Source organism: Eulemur rufifrons, chromosome 6 (genome assembly GCF_041146395.1).
Source record: "Eulemur rufifrons isolate Redbay chromosome 6, OSU_ERuf_1, whole genome shotgun sequence".
Classification (NCBI taxonomy): domain Eukaryota; kingdom Metazoa; phylum Chordata; class Mammalia; order Primates; family Lemuridae; genus Eulemur; species Eulemur rufifrons.
The window spans coordinates 89,571,517-89,596,452 of NC_090988.1; the positions used below are offsets into that span (position 1 = coordinate 89,571,517).

The window sequence follows — 24,936 nt, forward strand, 5'->3', positions numbered from 1 at the left end:
AGGATCCAGGAGCCCACCTGTCTGCCGCTGAGGGGAAACCACGATGATATCCATGAGTCCTTCCACATTGGCCAACACTGTCTCCTTGTTCCGGCCTGAGTACTTGTCGACACGCTGGATTGACTTGGTCTGCCAGTCTGTCCAGTAGATCCACCTGTCCTGCTACTCAATAGGGAAACCAAAAAAAGAGGAAATATTATTCAGGTACAGCTTCTGTGCCTCAGCATGTACTACTCCCTCTGCTAAAATGCCTTCTTCATCTCTTATTCACCAGATCGACTTCTGGGCATCCCCAAATCCATATAGAGTTCACCATTTTCTCATCCATGCTGTTCGGTACCTTGTAGTCACTTGCACAAGTGAGTTTTTATACTTGAAGAAGGTAATCTGTTTATATGTCTGTCTGTCCTACCAGATTAAGTTCTTCAAGAACAAGAATGTGTTTTATTCATCTCTGAATTTCCAGCACCTAACATTCAGTCCTTAGTCAATTGACTGAGTGACTCCCTACCTAGCAAATACGAGTAAATTCAAAGGTTCTGGGCCCTTAGCTCAGAGCACTGACTCAAATCCTCTGCTTGCTTCTGTGGGTGGCTTCTGTCTAATCCAATGATCCTGAAATCCTCAACCAGGGGTAGGGGAGGGGCAATGAAGGTGTTTCCTCTCCCACTCCAGGGGATAGATCTGAAACTCTGGAGGAAACTTGTACATTGGAAAATTGTATTCAATATTACCCTGTAGTTTTACATTTGGAGTATGAAAAAAAAATGCCTATCATTAAGTAAAGTCAGACAAAATCTTTTTGGCTGGTAGGATATAATACAGAGTATAGACATGGTGGAAGATGTTTGTCAAAAAGGGACAAAGATTTTTAAGTGATTCAGAATCCCTGTTTTGGCCCCAGGTTTGATAGATCTTTTTCCTTCTCCAAATTATCTAACAATGTTAGGCCTGTCAAAAATGACAGCTAAAATAATTAAAATAGTTACAGATAACATACATTTTAGTGCTATTATGTGCCAGGTACTGTGCTAATGTTTTGTGTATATTTCAGGAGGATACTATTATTAGGCTGATTTGTTTTACAGGTAACTAAAGCTTAGAGAAGTTCAGTCTCTTGTTCAAAGTTACACAGTTATTTAATAATACAGATAGAATTTGAACCCAGGTACCCAGTACCTTGGTAGTACTCAATAAACACCAACTGGCTGAATGCCTCAAAACTCTGGCTTTTAGCCACTCCACCCTATTGCCACTAAGTGAGCTGCCTGAGCTCAGATGCTGGGACCACAGCATTAGGATCAACTGGAGAACTTACCAAAATGCATATTCCTGGGCCTGACTCTCCTAAAGCAGATTCTCTATAGCCAAGGCCCAGGAACCTGCATTTTAACAAGCTCCACACCCGAGTCTGTACACCAGTGTTTGAGAACCATTCCTTGGAATGCTAGAACATGGGAGTGGTGGTATAGGAGCAGTGGAGCACTTGGTGGCATGGCTTCAGGGCACAGGAAAAAGCCCTAACATGAGCTTCCATAGCACACCTGTTCAGTAGCAACTACAGCTGATGCTGGCTGCTGACTTAGAACCCCGAGGAAACACCACAGTCGAGGAGGTTTAGTTACCTCTTTCCTGAGCTAGTACCTGTGTGAGGGCAAAGGGGTGGGAGACATGGCTGACCAAGACCTGCCGCAGTTTCCCGTTGAGGTCAGCACTCTCAATCCGGTCCAGATGTGCATCTACCCAGTAGATCCTGCAAAGAAAGGGAGAGAAGGGCTGCCTAAAATGCTTGCCAGGGACCCAGCTCTTCTCCCTAAGGAGCTATCTGTCTTCTCCTGAGCTGAACTGGCAGATGCTGTGAGCAATCAAGAAGCACCCTTGGCCGGGCGCGGTGGCTCACGCCTGTAATCCTAGCACTCTGGGAGGCCGAGGCGGGCGGATCGCTCAAGGTCAGGAGTTCGAGACCAGCCTGAGCAAGAGTGAGACCCCGTCTCTACTAAAAATAGAAAGAAATTATATGGACAACTAAAAATATATATATAGAAAAATTAGCCGGGCATAGTGGCGCATGCCTGTAGTCCCAGCTACTGGGGAGGCTGAGGCAGGAGGATCGCTTGAGCCCAGGAGTTTGAGGTTGCTGTGAGCTAGGCTGACGCCACGGCACTCACTCTAGCCTGGGCAACAGAGTGAGACTCTGTCTAAAAAAAAAAAAAAAAAAAAAAAGAAGCACCCTTGATGAGAAGTCGTTGTAAGTCCTGAAGCTGGTGATTCATAAATGGGGAGAGGCCAGGACTGTTCTGGGGAGGGAAAGAAAGTCTAGTAACCTCAGAGGAGCCATCCAGACTCATCTCCAGGAACTTGATCACCCTGTGACTCCTGCCCAAGATCTAAGCCCAAATTCTTACAAATAGTCTTCAAGAGAACTCAGTCTATGTTGACCTCACTGAGGTTAAAAGAACTCTCATTCTGCCAATTTTCCAAATGACTTTGATTCCTCTCCCTTCCCCTGGGGTACAAGGGGGAACAGACTACTTCAGAGCCCCTTTCACCCTCTTCTTATGCCCTCCAGCATTTTTTATCTAGGCCAGGAGTTGCAAATTCTAGGGATCAGGAGAATGACAAATACAAGAATCAGCTCTTAAATGGATGGAGGAGTGGGACCTGTGGTCCAGCCATAGGACATGCTCTACTGAAGGCACTCAAATTAAGAATGTAAACCAGCCAAACAAAACCCACCTGAGGGTTGAGGGCTGGATTTAGCAATCCGTGCTCTAAGAATATGTTCCCTCATCCTTCTCAATGCTTTCTCTTCTCCACCCATCTTTTCATTTTTCCTACTTCAATATCAACCATCCTCTCCTCTGCCCACCTGATTTCCAAGAGGCTGATTGGGACAGAATTCCTACCTGCGGGTATCATAGTCCAGGGTGAGGCCATTGGGCCAACCCAAGTCTGTGTTGATGAGGACCTTCCGCTCAGAGCCATCCAGGTTTGCCCGTTCAATCTTGGCAATATGGCCCCAGTCTGTCCAGAAGAGGTATCTGACACACAACAGTGGCATCATTAAGCCATGGCAAGATGGCACCAAGAGGTCGAGAGAACACAGGGGACACATTAATACCAGTAATATGTAGGAGCCCTGCAAGGGCCTCTTTTCCACCAGTTCCTTCTCCCCTGGATCTCTTTTGTGCAGGCCATAAACTTACCCCTTCCTGGGGAAAACAGCAATGGCCCGGGGCTCATCTAGGCTGTTGTTGATCAGCACTTTGCGGCAGGAACCATCCAGCCTCGATGCTTCAATAGTATTTCGACCTGTATCTGTCCAATACAGGTTCCTGGCCACCCAGTCCACTGCCAGCCCATCAGTGGTCTTCAGCCCACGCCCGATCACTGTCTCCATGTTGCTGCCATTCAGGTCTGCTCGCCTTGGGGAGAGCCCAGGGTTGGATGAGTGACCAGATTGATCAGACTAGACAAACTCCTTTAATCCATGTTTCCATAATTGGACCCTCACTAGACTATAAGCTCCATAGGGGAAGAGACCAAGTATCTATTAGTACATGCCTCAGCACCCAGCATAATAAGTGTGCTCAATAAAATATTTGCAGAATGAATGAATGAATTCTCTTAGGAAGAAGAGTGTTTCCTGCTAACTGGAAACAGGAGAAGGTTTGGGCCCTTATCTTGCCAGAAGACAGGTTAATCATTCCCCATGTATCTTTGGGAAGAGAGAAGGATTGCTAGGAAGTGATTATAAGAAAAACAGATTTGTCAAAACCTACCTGTACATTTTTACAGAGGCCCTACACCAGGGAATTCAACCTCAGGACAGGGAACACAATCAGGGATCACAATCAATGGGCAACTTCTCTAAACTGCATATGCCCACCTGTCCCCAGCATGAGATTCTAATATACTCCTGAGGGGAGAGCAAAGGAGAATGCCCCCTGTTCCTCCACGTGAGAATGTCTGCCATGGGAAACCACTCTTACTATCGGGCAGGGTACAATATTCCTGAGTTGGGTTGGGGCCAAAAATTTAAAGAATAATAATAATAATAAAAAATGTTAGAAACAACAACAACTTTGTAAACCACCATAATAAGCCTTGGCATTTAGCCAGGACTCCTTTACTGCAATACAGATGCTAACTACATGGCCTACTCATCAATGAGTCCTAGGGGATTCCTGGAGCTCCCTCAGGATCCAATGGTAGGTGTGGAGGCTCCAGGTCCCCAGCCTGACTTTATCTGTTTTATTGTTTGGGTTACATACTAGGCTTTCATATAATCTTTAAGCAAACAAAAGTTTGAAACTCTGCTCCAAGTGATAACAATACAAAATGAACAAGTCAGGATTAGTACTCACTATCCAAATTGCCCAATCAGTCCCTTTAGAGGTCAAAACAGAAAATAACCTCACCCATGAGGGATCAGAAAAGAGTCTGTGTCCTCTGGAGGTTTCAGTGATACTCATACCTGATAACATCCAGGAACACATCTGTGTAATAGACCTTTCCATCCACACTGTCATAGTCTAGAGAGATGACATTGTTGAGCTCAGGAACAGGGACATGCACATCTGTGTGGTCGCTGGTATCCAGTGAGATACGCCGGATGGAGCCACGGCTGGAGAAGAGCAGGTAGGTCTCAGGAGAGGGATCACAGGTCTTCCCGTCTCCCTTCAGCTGGATGCCAGTGGGGCAGGCACAGGAGAAGCCAGAGGGCCGAGGCAAGCAGAGGTGTGAGCAGCCGCCATTTCTTGAGCCACACTTGTTAAAACCTGTGATGAGAGAGAGAAGCACAAGTGTTTCCACCCAGCCTGGAATACTGTCTGAATCTTACAAAGGTCCTAGTTTGCTGCAGCTGACTCTTGTTGTTCTAAGTGACAGGATTCAGTGCCTGTTGGGGTGAGGTAGAAGGAGTGCCCACAGGAGTACCTCTAGGAGCCCTCTGAAGGTGACAGCATCATGCAATTGCAGTGCCAGCCATATCCAGAGGGAACACAGCCTGGTACAGGAAGGGGGCTTAGGCAGGTTGCTGTTTGTTTATTATAAAGGAGTTCTGAGCTCTGGATATATCTCTGATGTTGAGGCTTAGGAAGCCAGAGGCTCTGACCCAGAGCCCCAGGGGTTTTCTTACCCAGTGGCTGTGCCCGGTCCACAGCCTGGATGTCCATGAGGCCTGGCAGGTTGGACCTCACCAGGATGACATTGCTGCCAGTACCCTTGTCAGCACGGTGGATACTGCGGGTCTGCCAATCAGTCCAGTAGATATAGGAGTCAAGCAAGGTGAGGCCATATGGGTGCTGCACTGGTGACACCAATGTATGCCGATTGGCACCATTTAGGTCAGCAGCCTCAATTCGCTGCAGAGGAGGGAGAGGGTAGGGGTTGCTATTAGCAGACTGGGAGTCCTCAATGGAGATCCTGGACAGACCTCTCCTACCTTCCCAGGCTTTGGGGAAGCAGCAGGGGCAGGGCTCTCACCTCAGTGTGGGCATCAGCCCATAGCAGCTGGGAGCTGGCCTTGTCCACAGTTAGTCCATTCGGCCACCCTAGGTTGTTGTTGATGAGCACTGTGCGCTCTGAGCCATCCATTCCAGACCGTTCTAACTTGGCATTCTCCCCCCAGTCTGTCCAGTACATGAACCTGAGTGAGGAAGATTATTAGCTGATTATTCTAGCACCTACCATATACTATAAGTACTTACGGTATGTCAGATATACTCTGAGTACTTATAGTATGCCAAACACTTTGCAAAATACTTCACATGCATTCTCTCTCACTTAATCCTCATGAGGGCCACAAGGTATGCATTTTCACTGTCACCTCCATTTCTCAGGTAAGGAAGCTGAGGATCAGGGAGGTTAAATACTAGACCCAAAGTGATGCAGCTAATACATGATGAAAAGATTTGAATCCTGGTCTTCTGACTCCACAGCTCATGCTTTTAACCTCTATACCCACAGCAGAAAGACAGCAGCCTGCCAAAGAAGTGAGAAGGGAGCAGAACATCCCCAGGGAGGTCAACCTACAGTGACCTCTACAATTCAGTGTTCCTGTGACGCATGTCTGCTCTCCACTGCCCACCCTCACCCTATCCATAGCCCCAGCTGAGCCAGTCCACTCTGCTACCCAAAGCGATAGAGCCAGCTCTCACCCCATCTCGTGGTACAGGACAATGGCCCGGGGACTGTCAAGGTTCTGCCACACCAACACTTTCCGCATGGATCCATCCAAGTTGCCCACTTCAATTCGGTTTGTTCCCGTGTCTGTCCAGTACACTTTCCGGCCAATGGGATCTACCGCAAGCCCATCTGTAGTCTGTAGCCCTGCAGGAAGTCAAAAGAACGTGCTGGCTCCTGCTGTAAAACAGATTGGATATTTCCCCAGCTCTGTAGCCAGAAAGGTAGTCCCTGGGCTGGGAGGAAGGCCTGCCCACCTGTGGTGATGATGTCCTCATGCTGTGAGCCATCCAGACTGGCACGGCTGATCCTGTGCAGCGTGCTGTCAGACCAGTACACTTTTCCTGGAGAGGGAAGGCTTGGCTCAACCTAGGCTCTCACCCCCAACAATGGGACACATAAAGCCGACTCATATCCTGAGACACCAGAGCATGCGAGAGAGCCCTGGAGCCCCTAGCAAGGAAATCAAGGAAAAGTATAGAAATATCAGAGCAGGACAGCTCTTGGCAGAGATGGAGGGAAGAAGGCCCCAAACCACGCCCTCACAACCAAAGAGAAAGTACTGTAGACAGGGGCTATGTCAGAGGGAATGGGGAGCCCCCGGGTTCTTAGCAGGAGACAAAGGTGGTAGAAAAGGAAGGACAGTAGCTGGTGTAGGGCAGGGACAGAAGCCAAGATGGAGAGAGAGTGCCACACAGACCTTCCTGGGGGTCTACTCCAATGGCAATGGTGTTCTTCATGGTAACGTTGATTGGTACCACCACATCAGCAAAATAAGGGATGTCCAGGGAGACCATGCGTACATCTATCCTCCTGGCGAAGATGAGGAAACTATTCATGCCTGCCCAGGTGGAGAGAGGAAGGAGGAGGATGACTCTAGCACAGCCATTAAGAGGATCTGGATGTCAGGCAAATGGAAGCTCATGTCATGGCCCTGCTAGTTTCTAGCTGTGTGTGATCTTAGGCAAGTTATTTAAATTTACTCAGTTTCCTCATCTATAAAATGGGAACAATAACAGGCTGGCTGTAAGGATTAAAAGAGATCATGTACATCAAGCACTTACCATTAGGTCTCATGCGTATTCATAAATGATACCTCTTTATTAGTATCATGGAAGTTGCTCTCTTTGAAGGACCCTTTACCACGAAGATTAAGAAAGAGAGAACAAAAAAGAGTAGGGGGACCCCAGAGGGCTTTACCCACAACCTGGGAGGCACAGTTCATAGCTCCTTTCTCACTCAAATTCCCTGGGAAGTTAGAGTTCAAATGCAGCCTACCATGCAGCGTCCCCTAGGGAGAAACCTTGACTTCCAACATCTGGGTAGCCAGGTCCTGCTTCTAAGACCCTCCAATGAGGTCGTCCCTTAGATTGTGTACTCATAAAAGTGGCACATCTAAGGGAAGGGTACCATTACATTGTAGATAACATACATTTTCATATTATATCAATTTTGGGCAGAGATGGAAGTAAGTGTCTTGTTTTAACAAAATCGGTATATTATGGCAATTTTCCAAGTGTCTTGAGAAAGGAATATCTTTTTCTAACATGTATGAAGACACCATAAGAACTAATTGGATCCTACCTCCAATCCTGTCTACCTCGCCTCTTGCCTAGACATCTCCTCTTTTCTGGAAGCTCTTAGTCTCTCCCCTAAGCCTCTAGAAGCACCAAGACTCAGTTTCCTTCCCTCAGTGGAGAAGGAAGAGAGCCACTCCCACCAGAGGCTCTATCCAGATCCATGATGCTTCAACTCACCTGGTGAACAGGTCTTGCCATCAGGCAGCAGGTTGATGCCTGTCGGGCAGGTACAGCTGAAGCCGCTTGGATTTGGGGACCGAAGACACAGGTGGCTGCAGCCGCCATTCTCCACGGCACATGGTGTGGACACTGGGTAGAGAGGCGTGGTCAGTGGGGAGAGCTAAGGCATAGGAAGGCCAAGGAGAAGCCAATGCAGGCCAAGGACTGCTCACCTGGGGGCCGCCGGCGGTGGAAGACGTGGATGTCCATGAGGTTCTCCAGGTTCTCCTGCAGGGTCTCCCGGTCCAGGCCCGTCAGCCGGTCGGCACTCTGTATACTCTTGGTCTGCCAGTCAGTCCAATAGATGCGCTCTCCATAAAGGGTCAGCCCAAAAGGGTGGGGGAGCTGGCTTCCGATCAGCACCTGCCAGAGCCCCAGCACTTATGTTACCCCCAGCAAGGTCTGACAGTACACGGCAGTGGTCAAGAGGTCAGCATGGAGTCAGAATGCAGCTCTGCTGCCACCATCTGCTGTGTGACCTCAAGTAAGAGCTAGTTATAAAATCTCTCTGAGCCTTGGTCTATCAATCTATGATATGATCATGCCTGGCTCCAAGGGTTGTGTGATAATTGTACTGGAAGATGCTGGAAGTCATACCACTTATATAATCTCAAAGTATGTCTGCAAAAATTACTTATTAATTACAAAAGGAAAAATAGCAACTTTACAGTGGATACCACCTTAACCATGAAATCATAGTAAATGTCACAAAAATGGGCAAACCAACAACTATGCCTACTGATGAGATACATTGAGAACTCAGGACACTTCACTTAACGTAGTATTCCTGCAGCAAATGCATAATCTGAATCCGATCACAAGGAAACATCAGACAAACCCAAACTGAGAGACATTCTACAAAATAACCAGCCTTTATTTTTAAAAAATGCAAAGGTCAAGACAGACATAGGAAGGCTAAGAAAGTGTTCCAGATTATAGATTAAAGAGACATGATTAGCTGGGCGCAGTGGTGTGTGCCTATAGTCCCAGCTACTTGGGAGGCTGGGTGGGCGGATCACTTAGACCCAGGAGTTTGAGACCAGCCTAGGCAACATAGTGAGACACCTTTTCCAGAAAAAAAAAAAGAGAGAGAGAGAAAGAGAGAGACATGATTACTAAACACAGTGGGTGATCCTGGATTGGATCCTGGACCAAAAGAGAAAGAAGAAAAAGAAGAAAAAAAGCTATAAAGGACATTATTGAGGCAATTAGTAGTGAAATTGAACATGAGCTGTGGATTTGACAGTAATATTATATTAATGTTAAATTTCCTGACTTTGATAATTGCACTGTGGTGAAGACAATGTCCTTGTTCTTAGGAAATTTGTACAGGAATATTTTGAAGTGAAGAGCCAGATGTCTCCAATTTAATCTCAGATGGTTCAGAAAAATAATTGTGTGTGTATATATAGAGAAAATGAGAATGGTAAACAAATGTGGCAAAATGTGTTATTTTTTCTTTTTACTATTCTTGCAACTTTTCTGTAAGTTTGAAATTATACCAAAATAAACAATAACAAAAACAAAAAGAAAGAGAGAGCACGAGATCCATCATGGGCCCATGTGTGTAACTGGTGATTAATTAGTGTTACTTGTGCTGGTTATTAGGAAAGTGTGTATTTATATCCCCAGCCCAGAATCCACACAAGCCCCTAGTTTCACCATCAATCAGCAGCCCCTTCCCACCTCTGCCCCCAAGCTCTGCAGGGCAGCCACAGCCTCAGAGAAACAGTACACTCCCCACGCTAGTCCCATACCTCTGGGTCCCCCTAGCTCCTGCCAGCTGCCAGCCAGGGAGTGCTGTCCTGGAGGCTGTGGGAAGATGGCTTGGTGCCACCCTTACCTTCCTCTTGCTCCCATCCAGTCCAGCAAATTCAATCGTCTTCATGCCAGCATCAGCCCAGTACAGCCGCTGGGACCCATAGTCAATAGCCAAACCATTAGGCCAGGTCAGATTAGAAGAGATGATGACCTGGCGTTCTGAGGCATCCATGCCAGCTCGTTCAATCTTGGGGCTGGCACCCCAATCAGTCCAATACATGTACCTGGGCAAAGGCAAGGGAGGTCTTACAAGCCTTCCAGTTAATATCTAGCAGGGACTCAGGGTACCTAGGGTTTCTGCCTGCATTAGCTGCCCCAGTGTCCTGCCTCAGTGCCTGGCCCAGCCCTGGGCTCAGAGCTGTCTCTAAAGGCACTGTATTTTCTATCACTATCGAAAGGTACCCCAGGGTCTTTGAGCCCATAGCTCAAAGAGTACACAGCAAATAAGGCCTAAATGAGAATAAATAAAGAAAGAAGGGAGATGATGATAAGGAATAAGAAATGTTTCCTTGACTGGATGGGTTAATTAATTATGGTATATAAGTTTAACAAAACTCTACAGAACCACCAAGAAGAACAAGGTAGATCTATATATTCAAATGGAAAGATATATAAGCAAAAAATAACAAAATCACAAAACAGTATACCATTTTTGTAAAATCAAAACTATCACTACCGAGAACAAAAATTGTTAATATGCACTTAGAAGAAGGTCTGGAAAAAAAAATACCCTAAACTGTTAACAATTGCTAGAGAATGAGATTATAGAGCATTTTTGCTTTCTATATAGGTAATTTCTTTTGAACAATGAGTTACTTTTGTAAACAAACCAAAAAGAAAAAAAGACAAGAGAAGAAAAAATTTAAAAAGTTTCCTCGTCCAGAGGAGACAAGGTCACTACCCTCTGTGGTTTCTACAGCTGCTCTTGCTTCTCTGGTGTGTCCATAAGATCTGGCCACTCTCCCTCATCTCCAGACTTCCCTGTGGGACCCAGGTATGAGGGTGGATAGGCAGAGCTTGTTCACAAGGGGCAGTGCTTACCCGCCCATGGGTTCTACCACGATGTCCCGAGGACGATCAAGGTTCTCCCAGATGAGTACTGTCCTCATGCTCCCATCGGTGTTGGCCACTTCAATCCGGTCTGTACCTACCAAGAAGTAAGGGACAAAGATACTAACTCTAGTCTTATTCATTCACCCTCTTACCTTTCATGGTTAGCACAGGGCTTGCTTATGTGCTGGTAGACCTCAAAGTAGATGCTCAATAAATATTTTGTGATAGGTGCACAATGGATATTTAGTGACGAACTGAGAAGAAATTCAAGGAAGTTATCAGTTCCATTTCTTGGAAGAGCGAGACTTCCCAAACCTAGGCAACCAACTCTATCCTATAGTTAAACCAATGATTCTCAAACTTTAGTGTGCATAAATCAGGTGAGCTTGTTAAAATACAGATTCCTGAACTTAACTCCTGAAGATTCTGATACAGTAAGTCTAGGGTGGGGCCCAGGAATTTGCATGTCTAAAACCTTCCCAGGTGACGCTGGTGCTGCTGGTCCAGGGACCACACTTTTGAGTAGCACTGGTTCAAGGCATTCCCCTTGCCTCCCACATTCGCCTGGCTAATAAAAATGCCTGTGGTACCCAGCGATAGAAGGAAAACCCCAGGGCATGGGTTCCTTATCTGAAATGCCTCAAAACATTCCCAAGCATCAGCTACATAGCAGAAGTAGCTGCCATCATGGGAACTTCTCACACATGAGCTGCAGATATAAACTTCTAATTTCGGCTCTAAAGCAGCTCCACCACTTCCGACCTATCAAGGACTTTGGATCAGACAGAAGTGGTTCAGGAGGGACACTGGGCTCCTTCTACCTGAGACCAGGGCTTTAAATAAGAGGACTGCTAGACAGGCAGGACATGGCTCTTCTGTACATACCTGCATCTGTCCAGTATAGCTTGTTGGTGACCCAATCAATGGCCAGGCCTGCGGGACTCTCCAAACTGGTATCCACTACCACCTGAGCAGGAAGCAAAGCTGTATCACCAACTGTACTTCCACTCTAGCTCTGGAGCCCAAACCCCACCAATTCTCAAGGTTGGCAAAGGTATGGGAAACCCTTATTCTGGAGAGGGCAGATTCCACCCCTCAATCTCTGCCCTCCCTGTGGGCCTGGGCCCACGCTGGGCCCTACCTCCTGTCCTGTTCCATCCCACTTGGCCCTGCTGATGGTATCAGTGCTGACATCTGTCCAGTACACATGGTCATCCCGGGAGTCCCAGTCAAGGGCCACAGCACTGCGCACGTCAGCTAGTGGGATGACATCGTCGGACAGGTCCTCTGTGTCGAAGCTGATCCGACGGATGTCCATCCTTCGGGCAAAAAGCAGGAACTTGTCAAGACCTGATCAAAGGCCGAAAGGGGTCTTCTTTTAATGCTCTAAATCCAAGAACAGTGACAGACACAGACGCTCACCTGTGTGACATCTGGTTCAATCACACTTCCTGGGATCTGGTGCCCTTTGCCCCCTACTCTTTACACTGCAGGCTCACTTTGAACACCGGACAGCCCATGCTGGCAGAATCAGGTTTCAGAATCCAATGGGAATGGACTCTACCCAGGGCCCAGAAGTATACGCTATTTCTGTCAGCTTCATCTCAACTTTTCCCGATCTCTCCCAGCGCCCTGGCTAGCCCACTGCTGACCCTCCACCCCTATTTCTCTGACGTCCAAGTTGGCATCAGGGCTCCTGCCTCTCCTCTCTGCCACCTAGATCCCTTCCTCTATTCACTGAGTGCTTTCCTTGCCAGGCACTGAGCTTGGTGCTTTTCTCATCTCACACCAACCCTTTGCAGTACACGTTATTCTTAATCCCACTTTCTAGATGAGCAGTCCTGAGGCTAACAGAGATCCAGTAACTTGCCCAGGATCCCACAGCTACAATCATCAGAGCTGGGACTCAGGTCTGACTCCAGGAATGGAGCTTTGGCCATTCCTCTACATAGCTTCTACCCAGCCGGCTCTGCCCCTCCTCGGGTCTGTCTGAATACTTTCCCAGCAGACATTTCTACCCGGAAAGGCACTTCCTGCCTAACTTTACCAACTGTCTTCTTCCAAGCTCTGGGAAACCCTTAAGGGGAAGTTCATGGAGAAACTTCTCGCGTCTCACAAGGACAATAGAGGAAGAGCTGGGCACAAAAGTATGCAAGGGAAAAACCCAGAGCTAGAAATTAGGTTCTCAGTGTCTGTATGAATAAAACCTCTGAATGATTTCCTTCCATTACACTCTCTAGAAAGGACCTAGATCCCTAGAGAATTTTATTTTAACCAGATTTCAGAGGGTCAGTGGAATACACAGCACTAATTAAGAACAGCTGCTGATGAGCAAGGACTTATCCCAGGCCCCTTGCGGGTCATGCCATACTCCCAGATCACTCCTCTCTGGACTATTCTTAGGAAAAGTCACCCATGGCGCTGAGCTATCCAGGGCTACCCTCGCAAGGCAATAACCCTACATGAGCTCAAAGGAAGCCACAGTAGTAGTTCAGGGAGAGACCAGGTAACCCCATTATCTTTTACTGGCTTGACACACATTTAGCCAGGACCTACATACACAGAGCACCATCAGAGATTCTAATTTTGGTTCCCCAGTTAAAGGGCTGATACAAAGTCTTCAACAGGGTAAGCCTAAAGGTAAAGAGGTAGGAAATCACTCCTCTGCTTTCTAGAAGAGCCCGAAACCCTCCTGCTGCCTATAGAGAAGCATCCTACCTGGTGAAAAGATACACAAGCCTGGTTGCAGGTGTTCACACTCAACTAGGTGGCGCCACTGAACCTACAGCAATTACGGCGAGGTCCTCAGGCATCAGCTTTGATATAGATCCCTCCAGCCTCTTAAGTTTTTCCTCTCCAGGGGCTACCTGAGGAGTCTGGCTCTTCCCCACCATGGGCAGTCTCTCCAACTCCTCCCCCTTGTTCCTCCCACCCATCCTCTCGAGGCACTGCCGTCAAGGCTGCTGTCCCAGACCCACTTACTCTGGGCACAGGCGTGGCTGTTGATCTTGCGGAAGCCAGTGGGGCAGGCACAGGTGTAGTTCTGGCCACTGGGTAGACACAGGTGGGTGCAGCCTCCATTGTTGTCCCCACAGCGGTTTTTCCCTGCTCAAAGAGCCCAGAGCAGGAGGATCAGGTAAAACCAAAGATTTGCACAGGTGACCCCAAGACTAGGGAGTAGGGGTTCAGCCAGGGTGTGAGCTCCCTAAGGGAGGAACTATATCTTATTATTTTTTACATCTGGCCAAGCTGCTGGCACAGTGGGTACCTGGCACATAAGAGATGCCCTGTAAATGTCTGCATGAATTAGATGGGAACAGTGAAGCAGAGTCTTTCGTGAAGCTTGATGTTGTACAACCCCGAATGTCCAGCAGAGGGAGGAATTAGCCCACGTCTGTGCCAGCCTGGATTTCCCCACCAGAAGAAACTGCAACCATGACAAGTGCAAGGAAGGTTCTCAGAGGTACCAGAGGCTACCTCAATCCTGAGGCTACTCAGCTCAGCTAGTAGGCAGTTTTTTACCTGCAGGTTGGCGCTGGGGGTGCAAGGTGTGGATGTCCATGGGGAAGTGGAGTTTGTTACGAATGATTTCCTGGTTCTTCCCAGTAAATTTATTAGCACTATTGATGCTCTTGGTGTGCCAGTCTGTCCAGTACAGGCTGTCTTCAAACACTGTGATGGCGAAGGGATGAGGGAGGCCTGGGGAAAGTCCAGCAAGACCTCAGTCCAGACATGGTCTGCCACGGCTCCTGGGCCCAGGCCTGGCCACTGCACAAATCCCACCCTCTGCCAAGGCTCCTGGGGACAGAGATGGGGAAAGGAGGATGAGAGATGAAGGAGAGTAAAGGAAGGGCCTCACCTTGGCTAATGACAGCCTTACGGTGACTCCCATCCAGATTGGCCCTCTCGATGACGTGGTGCTTAGCATCTACCCAGTACATACGGCGCCCAGCATAGTCGATGGTGAGGCCGTTGGGCCAGAAGAGATGGGTATCAGCAATGATGCGGCGTCCGGAGCCATCCATGCTGGAGGCCTCAATGCGGGGAGTGTTGCCCCAGTCTGTCCAGTAAATGGTACTAGGAGGAGAGAAAAGGAAATTGAGAGGTGGGCAACAGAGGATAGGCTGGTAACCAGGATAATAATCAGGGAGGGGGCTTTTATCCATTTAACCCAGGGGACTCCAACTGTTTGGTCCACAGAATGTTTTTAAATGTTTGAATTTAAATGTCTTTAGACAGAGCATTAATTCATTTAACAATTATTTTTTTGAGTACCTGCTATGGGCAGGGCACACCACCTCAGGCACTGGAAATGCAGCAGTGAACAAAACAGACAAAAGTCCAACCGCCGTGGAATTGACAAGTAATATTAATCAGGACAGGCCCTTTCTTCTTTTTCACACTCTCCTCCACTGCCTTTTGTATTTTATACACACACACACACACACACACACACACACGCACGTACAGTGTTTCTAAAAGAGCCGATACAACTGCAGGGTCTTAAGAGACACCCTCTCAATTGACTGCATTGAAATTTTAAAAGCCAGAGGCTAAGAACTTCCATTTCAGGGTTTTTTTCTTGAGTTTACAAGACTTCTCTATTAATTTCAATAAAAAGCCAACAAAATTATTGTTAATCATTATAATTATTAACTAACTAATAATTACTATTATTAATTAGCTCAACCCCATGAGCTAATAATAAAAATACTACACATCTACAACTTATCTAATGTGTATTATATGCCACTTAAAATGCATCATCTCATTTAATCTTCACACAACCATGAGGTAGGCTATGTTTTTTCAAATCACCAATTTAGAAATGAGTAAATGAGGCAGAGCGAGATTAACCAACCAGCCCAAGGCCACACAGGCAGTTACTGCAGAGCCAGGACTCAGACTCAGGTGTGTCTGGGTACACAGCCCATGTTGTTAACACCATACTCTGAGGATGGCCCTCCATAAAGCCTGGCCCAGATAGCTTGGGATCTGTCCCTACAGGGATTCGGGAGCTTGAGACACAACTTACCCTTCCATGGGGTGCAAGGCAATGGCCCGGGGCTTCTCGAGGTTCTGCCACAGCAGCACCTTCCGGTGGGCTCCATCCAGATTGGCCACTTCAATCCTTGATGTCCCTGAGTCGGTCCAGTAGAGTTTGTCATGGACCCAATCCACAGCCAGGCCCCCTGGCGAGAACAGACAATGGAAAAGTGTCAGGAATTCAGGCCAGGCTCCTCTGCACCATAGTAACAAGAGCAAACTCTTACCTGAAGCAGTTTCTTGGCTAGGCACTGTTGTAATCGTTTTACAAACACTAACTCATTTAATCATCACAACTCTGTGAGCTAGCTTCTATAATCCCCATGAAGATGAGGAAACTGAGGCACAGAAAAGTTAAGTAACTGTCCACGGGCTTGCATTTCCTCCTACTGCCAACCACACCTCACTTCCTGAATTCTGGCTCCCTGACCCACACCCAGGGTCCTCCAGTGCACTGATTCAGGGGTTTGCAAATTGTCACCTAGGGTTTTGCAGAGGCATTTCAGAAGTTCCATAAGCATCTGAGTCAAATGTACTCGATATCAAATTCTAACCCACTTCACCAGCTTGTAGAATAGCCTGATATTGCCAAGTGAGGTGCTGCTGTTTTTTAAATCTATAAAACATTTGGACATACTTATCGGGATCAATCAGAACATTCTTAATACTAAGCAAACAAAACTCAGAAATAAACTAGATGCTAAAGCTCATAGAGAACTCTGTCATCCATAAATCTGACTCCAATTATAACATTCACCAGAATGGCCTCATTATTCTCACTGAGCTCAATAATGAGCAAATGTTATATTTAAACTTATAAAGTTAATATATACTAATATCCATGTAAGATTTCACTGGAAGAAGAAGATGTTCTGCTGCCCAAGGTTTGCAAACCACTAGCCTGTTCCTTCCACTGTTGCTTTGCACACGGTGTGGCCTTGCCCTTACCCACGGGGCCTCGTTCCCTACCTGGGCTCTCTAGCCCAGTAGACACAACTTCCTCCACGTTGCTGCCATTGAGGTTGGCACGGAGGATCCGGTCCAGGGTGACATCTGACCAGAAGACAAGCTCGCGCCGGTGATGGAAATCGAGGGCGATGGCGTTCTCCAGGTTGTTGAGCAGCAGCGTGTACTCAGAGCGGTGCGGCAGCACCTGCCGGATGTCGATGCGATTGGCGAACAGTAGCACAGGCTCTGGCCCTGGGACATGGCATAGAAACGGGGCCCCAGCTGGGCTTCAGAGCTGCCCCTGGTATCCGTCACCATGCACCCCCCATGTCCTCAGCTGACAGGCGGAGACCTTTGCCCACTAGGGCATGCCCCAAGCTATTGGCATCAGTATTAGAAGAGCAGCAACCTCCAAACTATACTCCCCTCCCCATCTGGGTTTCTCTTGGAGCCCAGAATGCAACTCACGTTTTACTGTGATGAAAATCTCTCTACCTCTAGGAAAGCCCCTGGGCACCAGAGCACCTGGCCTTTCTCCACGCTCAGCCCTCTGCTCACCCAGCCAAATCCCAACACTCCTTACCCAGAGCCTTGCAGCTGCGTCGGTCGGGCCGTAGCTCATAGCCTGTTTCACACCAGCACTGGAAAGCCCCTTCGCTGTTGGTGCAGCCCTGGCTGCAGTACCCCTCCTCGGCACATTCGTTCACATCTGTGAACACCGGGAAAGTCAGGAGATTTCCCTTCTTCCAACCTCCCACCCCCAACTCCCAGGCTGACTAGCTGCTTTTCTGGCCACATCCTCATCTACTCTCCAGACGTAGTGGGGCAGGCTGTGTAACAAGTAGTTACGGGCTTTGAGGTCATGCAGACCTGGGCTGGAATCCCAACTCTGCTTGCTATTCACCAGCTATGTGGCCTTCAGTAAGTTACTTAACCTCTCTGAGCTTCAGTTTTCCCATCTACGAAATGGAAGGGATGATCCCTATTCCCAGGATTATTGTGATGACGAAATGAAGTCATGTCCTGCAAGTGCCTGACCCACAGGAAAAACAGCTGCCTGTCTGCTGCCCCTACCCAGTGTCCCGACTCTGCTGCAAACCAGGCCCCAGCTCACCCTGGCATGTGCGCCCATCCTCTGTGAGCCGGTAGCCTGTGTGGCAGGTACACTGTACTGCACCCCGCACCATCTGGCACTTCTGGGCACAGCCACCGTTGTTAACATTGCAGTTCTCCTCACCCGTCCGGGGCCCTGTGCCAGCCAAGCCAGAGTTGGGAGTTGAGCCCAGAATCCTCCCCCAGACAGCCAACTTGGCATTCCACCTGGACCACGAAGAACAGCTCCCAAAGCTGCAAGAGTCCCAAGGGAGGATTCCCTTTGAACCCTATGGGTGGGGTTTGGCCACAAACCATGGGCCAGGTCCGCCTACTGGGGACACTCACGGCAGTTCTGCTGTGGGCTTTCGTCGCTGTTGTCACCACAGTCATTGATCCCGTTGCACAGCTTTCTCTGCCCAATGCAGCGCCCGTTCCAACACAGGAACTGGTCCAAGGCACACTGGGGGCTTCCTAGAGAGAGAGGGCAGAAAAGAGGGAAGAGAGGAGAGTCAGGTGACAGCAGGGCAGGGCTTGGGTCAACAAAAAGCAACAAAAAAATGGGAGCCTGTCATTTTCTAGGGCCAGCTGGAGACAGATGAGACTCAAGGTGGGAGGGTTGGGGTCCGAGGCAGGAAACAGCTCAGACAGGGCTGGCTGGATGTCTGCATTCGTTTTCTTTCCGGGACACCACAGTGGGATGGTAAGGGAGATGGGGCAGGATACGAAAGTGTACGCAGACACCCAGTACCAGGTGTGGCCAGGGGAGTGGACATGGGGGCTGCCAGCTGGAGAAGGGCATTGGCTGTGTGTTAGTGTATGAGCCACTATTGAAACTCACAGCCCTGATATTGTGTTTAAGGCTGTAGGCTGCAGGTCAACCATGCACCTGGATTTGACACTGGTAACTGGGAAAGGCAGGAAAAATCCAGGCCATGGGAAAGATCCGAATAAAGCATCACCTTGACCCACATGGAAAGGCAGCAGTAATACTTTCTTTCTACCCCTGTCCCCTACCCCAACTCTAGGCAGAGGGGCCTGAGGACCCTGGGAGACTCCACCTGTGTTCTCACAGTTTTCTTCATCGCTGTTGTCTGCACAGTCGTCCTCCCCATCACAGCGCCAAGACAGGCGGACGCAGCGGCCTGACCGACAGCGGAACTGTTCCGCCGTACACATTGAGGTGGCTGGGCAAAGCAAAGGCCTAATGAAACGCTGGCCCCATTTCAGCCTGAAACTCTACTCTGCCACCCAAAGCTGCATTTTATGTCAGCACCCATGACACTTTACTTGGCACCAGCGTCATGCCTGCTCTCTACAGCAACTTTGTGTGAATCAGAAAAAGGTGCTCTTTCCTGTATACATTTTACTGCCACCTGCTGAAAAACTATGATGAGTATGTAAATCTGATGCCTATTGTGACTGGCATTACTTTAGACTTATTGCCTCTGTACAGTGCACAACCTACACAACCGTACATGGTGATCCTGTCCAGTATGTCTTCAAGCTTTATCGGTAATGCTCTCTTTGGCTCTACAAACCCTCCCCCTAGTCCCAGCCCAGCCTTTGGTGCCATTCCTCTACTCACTGCAGTTGCGCTCATCTGACTGGTCATCACAGTCTGCGTCACCATCACAGCGCCAGCCTGCATTGATACACAGGCCACTGTCACACATGAATTCCCCAGAGCGGCAGGGCTGGTGGGAAGCTGAGGAAACACAAGACTTCTGTCTCTAGACGGTCTGTGCGCACAGTGTCCCCTCGCAGCCAAGAAAACCACAGCCCCAGCTCCCCAGCTTCTCCATCTCTGCCCAAGAGGGACCAGAGAATCCAGAAACTCCTCCCTTGAGCTCCTGTCCCAGCTGGCACCTGTGCCTTGCCACCCGAGGAGTTCTTCCCCTCCTCCCAGCTGGCCAGAGCACTCACAGCAGTCAGACTCGTCCGACCAGTCTCCGCAGTCATCATCGCCATCGCAGTGGTAGATATCAAGGATGCAGCGGCCGTAGGCACACTGGAACTCCTCCAGGTTGCAGGGGGGCGCTGGCACTGCTGAGGCTGGAAGGCAGGAAGGGGTGGGGAGGCGCAAACACTCAGGCCTGGACAGAGGAGAGGGGCCCTGATTCCTCAAAGGGGCAAGAAGCTCAGGCAAGGTACCTCCCTCAAGTGACACGTAACCGGGTTTCAGTTGGGACGGCCCTGACAGACTCCCATATTCAGGTGGACCAAAGGGAGCCCTCCCTTCCCACTTGGGGAACCCGCTCCCATCCTGGCGCAGCCTACGAGGAGCTGCTTCTTAAGCACCCACTCTCCTTGGCCACCGTGCGTGCACTCCTCAACCTCTCCCTTAGCCCAGCCCAAGAGCCAGAGGCCGGGGCCACTCACGACAGCTCTCCTCGTCAGAGCCGTCTTTGCAGTCGGTGTCGCCATCGCAGTACCAGTGCTCAGCAATGCAGCTTCCGTCACTGCAGCGGAACTCCTTGTCAGAGCACTTGCGCATGTCTGGGGGGTGCAACGGGACAGCCATCCTGAGGGAGCCCCACAGGCAACCCTCTTACCCACCTCCCCAACTCCCAACCTCATTGGCCCTAGGGGGTCTGACTCAGCTCCTCAAAGACCCCCCAGATTTGGTGCCAACTCTCCGGGGAAAGCCGAGGCCCTGGAGAGACTGGGCCTCAGGGTCCCAGTCTACCGTTCCTGGGGCTCTGAACTGCTCTGCCCCTCCTGCCTTCCGCCAGCTGCCCCAGACACCCGAGGCAGCTCAAGGTTTGGCAGCGCTAGGGCCACTGCTGCTATTTCCTCCCACGGCCAGGCTGCCCACTGGCCACCCTGCCTCCCCACCGAGTGCTACCCACCACACTGCTCATCGCTGTTGTCACCACAGTCATTGTCACCATCACAGTGCCACAGGCTCCGGATGCAGTAGCCGTTCTGGCAGGGGAACTCGTCCTCCTCACACTCCCGGGGGGCTGTGGGCACAGAGCAGTCGGGCTGCTGCAGGCAGTGGGGTCCAGTGCCTGGAAGCCCGACATAAAGCCAAGTGGCTCCAATGCTGCCCCAATGCTGGCTCCAAAGGAGGTGGCTGCCTCTTGCAGGCTTATCTGACCAAGGGAGGAAGTGAAAGGACAGGACAAAGAGCTGAAAACCCAAGGGTTCGTGTGGGCCTGGGGCATCACTTTCTGATTGAGAATCCTTTCCCAGCAGAGCCTGATGGAGTCCACCTGGCCCCAGCCAACACTCACGACAGTCCTGCTCGTCCGAGTCGTCCTCACAGTCGTTGTCCCCGTCACACACCCAGGAACGGCGGATGCACTTGCCATTGTCACAGTGAAAGTCAAGAGGGGAACAGGTGGGCAGCACTGAGTCCCAGGAAAAGAAGGGAAAAGTGAATCAATCTGGTATACTTACCCAGGCAGGCTTAACTGGCCAGAAATCCTTTTGCAATACCTCCTCTTCCAAATCCCCCTGTGTGTCTTACAGTTCTTCCTCACAGATGCCTAGGCCTGCCCCCAGCTGATGGAGAAGCTAAGCAGAAACTGCAGCTAAGAAGAGAGAGTATCAGAAGGGAATCGTGGTAAGGGATTCACAGGGCAGGGGAGAAGAACAACCCGAAGAACTCAAAGCCACCACGAAAGCGTAAGAAAAATACAGGCAAGAGAAAGTAGTGCTTTTCTCTCTCCTTTCCTCTTGTTAAAATGATTGACACACCTGGGCTCAATTTCCAGTTCTAGAAGTCATTACTTATCACACTGAGCAAGTCATTTACCCTCTCTGTACAATGGGGATAATTATACTAGGCTCATAGAGGTCTTTTGAGATAACACATAGGAAAATGCTACATGAAAGTGAAGCATTTGTCATTAACACAATTAGCTGAACTGGTTAGGTTTAATGAGGTCCAGGTTATAGCTTTGTTCTCATTAGACTAATTAGCCACCCTCAGACACAGATGCTGCAGGTAGGTCAGAGATTGCACCCCTAAACCCAGACAGCTGCCTTCACAGGGATATTTCTATACATCAAAGACAGGTCACCCCGGCTTATTGTCTAAATGTTGCTAGGGCAGGGTGGGGAAGGGAGATTTAAAGAGAATAGAAGATTTCTTATAAAGTTTATGTTATTAAAAAAGGTGTGATTGTACAAAATACCAAAATAAGAAACATAGAAATAATCTACATCCCTGTATAGCATATAAATTTAAAAATGCACAAATATGCAGTATACATACACAGATATTTGCCTAAATTCAGAGATCTATTTAAAGAGACCACCCGTTGTTTTAAGAGTGTTTTATTTTATACTTGTTTCCAAGTTTGTGTTATTGAACATACATGCATGAACCAACCGAAAGAAACACGGGAGGGTTGGAACCACATATATTGTGAAGAAACTACCGGTTTGTCAATATCCAGCACACTCGCAAGAGTCCGGCTCTCTGAGTCTGACACGGTAGATGCACAGAACACCCCATCAGCCTTGCCCTTGCCTCTACCTCCAGCCCCTCTTCCCCCTTTTTCCCTGGGGAGGTACTTACTGCATCCGTCCTCATCGCTGTGGTCCCCGCAGTCATTGTCTCCGTCACACTGCCACTGGGCGGGGATGCAGGTACACTCGCCGAGGGCACTCACTGCACACGTGAAGTGGCTCCGACCACAAGCACACTCGGGGCTGCTGGCCAGGCCTGGGCAGAGGGAAAAGGAACCAGTGAGGGCTCAGGTCCCGCTCAACCAAAGCCCATTCGGAGGGTAAGGCAGAAGAGCCTAGTCCAAGGCTCTGTCACTTAGGAAGCCACAGGAAGGAAGATGCAGATGATGTAACTGTGCCTCCCCCCTTCCTCCAGGGCATAAAAGGTCCAGAAGATAGCCGCTGACACTGAGCTCACAAACAGTCCAGGTGACCCCCCTCAGTGACGGGGCCTTTTTTCACACACCTCCAAAGGCCCAGAGACAAATAATGCCACGTAGAGGGTTGGTGCTCTTGGAGAAGGGGAGCAGGGGACAGAAGGGATGATGCTGAGCGGGCTTCATACCCTTTTCTCCAAAATTAAGTGGAGATATGGATGCTTTTCCCTCTGTCCTGTACCAGATCCTGGGATGCTGGCCAGGGAGAGCAGGAAATAATAGTGGAATTAAAATGCTGGCACCTCTTTAGGATAAGGAAACCATACAGGGCAGCAGGAAGCAGCCTGGGCTGTCAAGAGTCCTCCAGTCAGATGTTACTTTTGGTGAGGGTGACCAGGAGCAGTGGGGCCGGAAGGGCAGGGGACAAGGCCACCTCAGGGCAGAGTAACTGAGACCAGTAGGCCCTTCCTGTCTGTGGCACAGGCCACAGCCCTGAGGAAGGCTGGCAGATGCAGCCCCTCCCCCTGCTTCGGCAGCACGCAGCTGGGCTTCTCTATTGAGCATTGAGCTATCTGCCTGGCCAAGTCCCATGACCGGCTGCTGTGCCCCCTCCCCAGAGTGCCCAGCAGGATGCCCTGGGATGGCGTGTGAATGGCTCAGTGCCCTGCTCCAGCCTCAGCTGGAACAAAGGGTTCTGCCAGGGTCACTCTCCCCCTTCCCAGCATTCATCCAGCCTGCTGGGCTGGGCTGCTCTGCTCGCAGCTGGGGAAGGAGGGGGCCACTGCTCACTGCTCATCTCTCTCCCTTGCTTTCTCCTCTTCCTCCCCTCAGCTGCGCCCTGCTGTCAGCTGGGCTGGAACAGGGAAGGAGCTGCCTCTCTTCCTTTCTATTTACCTGGCCCAGTTTCTCTCTCCTGGCTCATCTCCCTGGTGTACATCCTCGCCTCACATTACAATTACTTGGCCTGGCCGAGAGCCTGGAATGAAAAGGTGTGCTGCTATGCCCTCCAAAAGCAAGGAGAAAGCTCTAGACCCCTCCTCTCCACTTCAACCCCAAGAATAAGTATGAACACAAGGCAGAGCTTCCAAACTACAATGGATGGAGAAAGGGATGGCCTTTGGGATCTGTGAACCCCTGAAGCTACAGTGTAAAATGTACATTTCTAGGGTGAGGGCCCACAGCTTTCACCAGATTCTCAGCTGAGACCTCCCCTGCCCCCTCCACAGGTTACAGGACTCAGCTGCCCTAGAAAAGCTGCGGGATTTCCTGCCCAGACCCAAGGAGTGTCCGTTTGGGAGGTGTAGCATCTCTGTACCACGCAGGAAAGCCTCACTCCAAGCCCTGTGCTCCTGCTCTCCAGGTCTCTCTGTAAGTGCAGGGCAGGATTCTTCCCCAGGAAACACTGAAGACCCAGCTACCAACCCTAGCCCAGCCCCAGCCCCGTCCTTTCCAGACTGTTTTGAGCTCTTTAAGGGAAAAGGGCTTTTCATACTGATCTTGGACAGCAGAGCCTGAGGAACTTCCATAGTATGACAGGCTCATCATAGCTACAGGCACCCCTTTGGGGAACTGTGGCTGGATTAAACACTAAAGATGTCTACTCGCACTCCATGTGCTGGGCCTCCCCAGCACACAGATCCCCTTTCGTGGGGAGTCGCAGTGAAGAGGAAGGCTAAACCAGTGGATCTCTACTGGGGATGGTCTGCCCCCCTGGGGACATTTGTCCACAGACATTTTTGGTGGTCATGATTGGCGGTACAACTGGCACCTAGTGGGTAGAAGCCAGGGATGCTGCAAAACACCCCACAATGCACAGACAGGCCCCCACAACAAAGAATTATCTGGACCAAAATGTCAATAGAAGTTGAGAAGTACTTACAGCCACACACAGCAGGGAGTGGAATTCAGGACAAGCAGTGCCAAGAAGGGGGCATTGGAGAGAGCAGGCAGAGGAGAAAGCACTGGACCTGGAGCTGCCGTCTGACCATGTGCAAGTCACTTAGCTCCCTGAACCTCAGTTTCCTCATTTGTAAAAAAAAAAAAAAAAAAGAAAAAAAAAAGCCACAAGGATTGGACAAGAAAATAAAGGTGGAAGAAACCAGCCTCGCGCCTTGGCACACCAAAGATGTTCAATAACGGAGGCTGGGCTGTGA

The 24,936-nt window shown here is 49.5% G+C and overlaps 1 protein-coding gene across 1 annotated transcript in view; it reads right to left on the bottom strand.

Annotated features, from left to right (window-relative positions):
• The window catches only part of LRP4 (LDL receptor related protein 4), a 32,427-nt gene extending 8,707 nt beyond the window's left edge, over positions 1–23,720 (bottom strand). The window contains exons 1-32 of the mRNA XM_069470567.1: positions 23,678–23,720; positions 22,477–22,623; positions 21,185–21,301; positions 20,798–20,911; positions 20,328–20,444; positions 19,872–20,000; positions 19,534–19,653; positions 19,007–19,132; positions 18,294–18,419; positions 17,968–18,102; positions 17,437–17,562; positions 16,875–17,105; positions 15,895–16,051; positions 14,719–14,936; positions 14,382–14,558; positions 13,842–13,964; positions 12,001–12,209; positions 11,745–11,826; positions 10,848–10,953; positions 9,829–10,030; positions 8,159–8,348; positions 7,944–8,075; positions 6,887–7,027; positions 6,444–6,530; positions 6,162–6,333; positions 5,488–5,650; positions 5,141–5,366; positions 4,478–4,781; positions 3,207–3,425; positions 2,907–3,041; positions 1,645–1,753; positions 18–162 (exon numbers count right to left, since the gene is read on the bottom strand). Coding sequence (XP_069326668.1) covers positions 18–162; positions 1,645–1,753; positions 2,907–3,041; positions 3,207–3,425; positions 4,478–4,781; positions 5,141–5,366; positions 5,488–5,650; positions 6,162–6,333; positions 6,444–6,530; positions 6,887–7,027; positions 7,944–8,075; positions 8,159–8,348; positions 9,829–10,030; positions 10,848–10,953; positions 11,745–11,826; positions 12,001–12,209; positions 13,842–13,964; positions 14,382–14,558; positions 14,719–14,936; positions 15,895–16,051; positions 16,875–17,105; positions 17,437–17,562; positions 17,968–18,102; positions 18,294–18,419; positions 19,007–19,132; positions 19,534–19,653; positions 19,872–20,000; positions 20,328–20,444; positions 20,798–20,911; positions 21,185–21,301; positions 22,477–22,623; positions 23,678–23,720 — 4,828 coding nt within the window. The remainder of the gene's footprint in view (positions 1–17; positions 163–1,644; positions 1,754–2,906; positions 3,042–3,206; positions 3,426–4,477; positions 4,782–5,140; positions 5,367–5,487; positions 5,651–6,161; positions 6,334–6,443; positions 6,531–6,886; positions 7,028–7,943; positions 8,076–8,158; positions 8,349–9,828; positions 10,031–10,847; positions 10,954–11,744; positions 11,827–12,000; positions 12,210–13,841; positions 13,965–14,381; positions 14,559–14,718; positions 14,937–15,894; positions 16,052–16,874; positions 17,106–17,436; positions 17,563–17,967; positions 18,103–18,293; positions 18,420–19,006; positions 19,133–19,533; positions 19,654–19,871; positions 20,001–20,327; positions 20,445–20,797; positions 20,912–21,184; positions 21,302–22,476; positions 22,624–23,677) is intronic.
• Between the last annotated feature and the right edge of the window lie 1,216 nt (positions 23,721–24,936).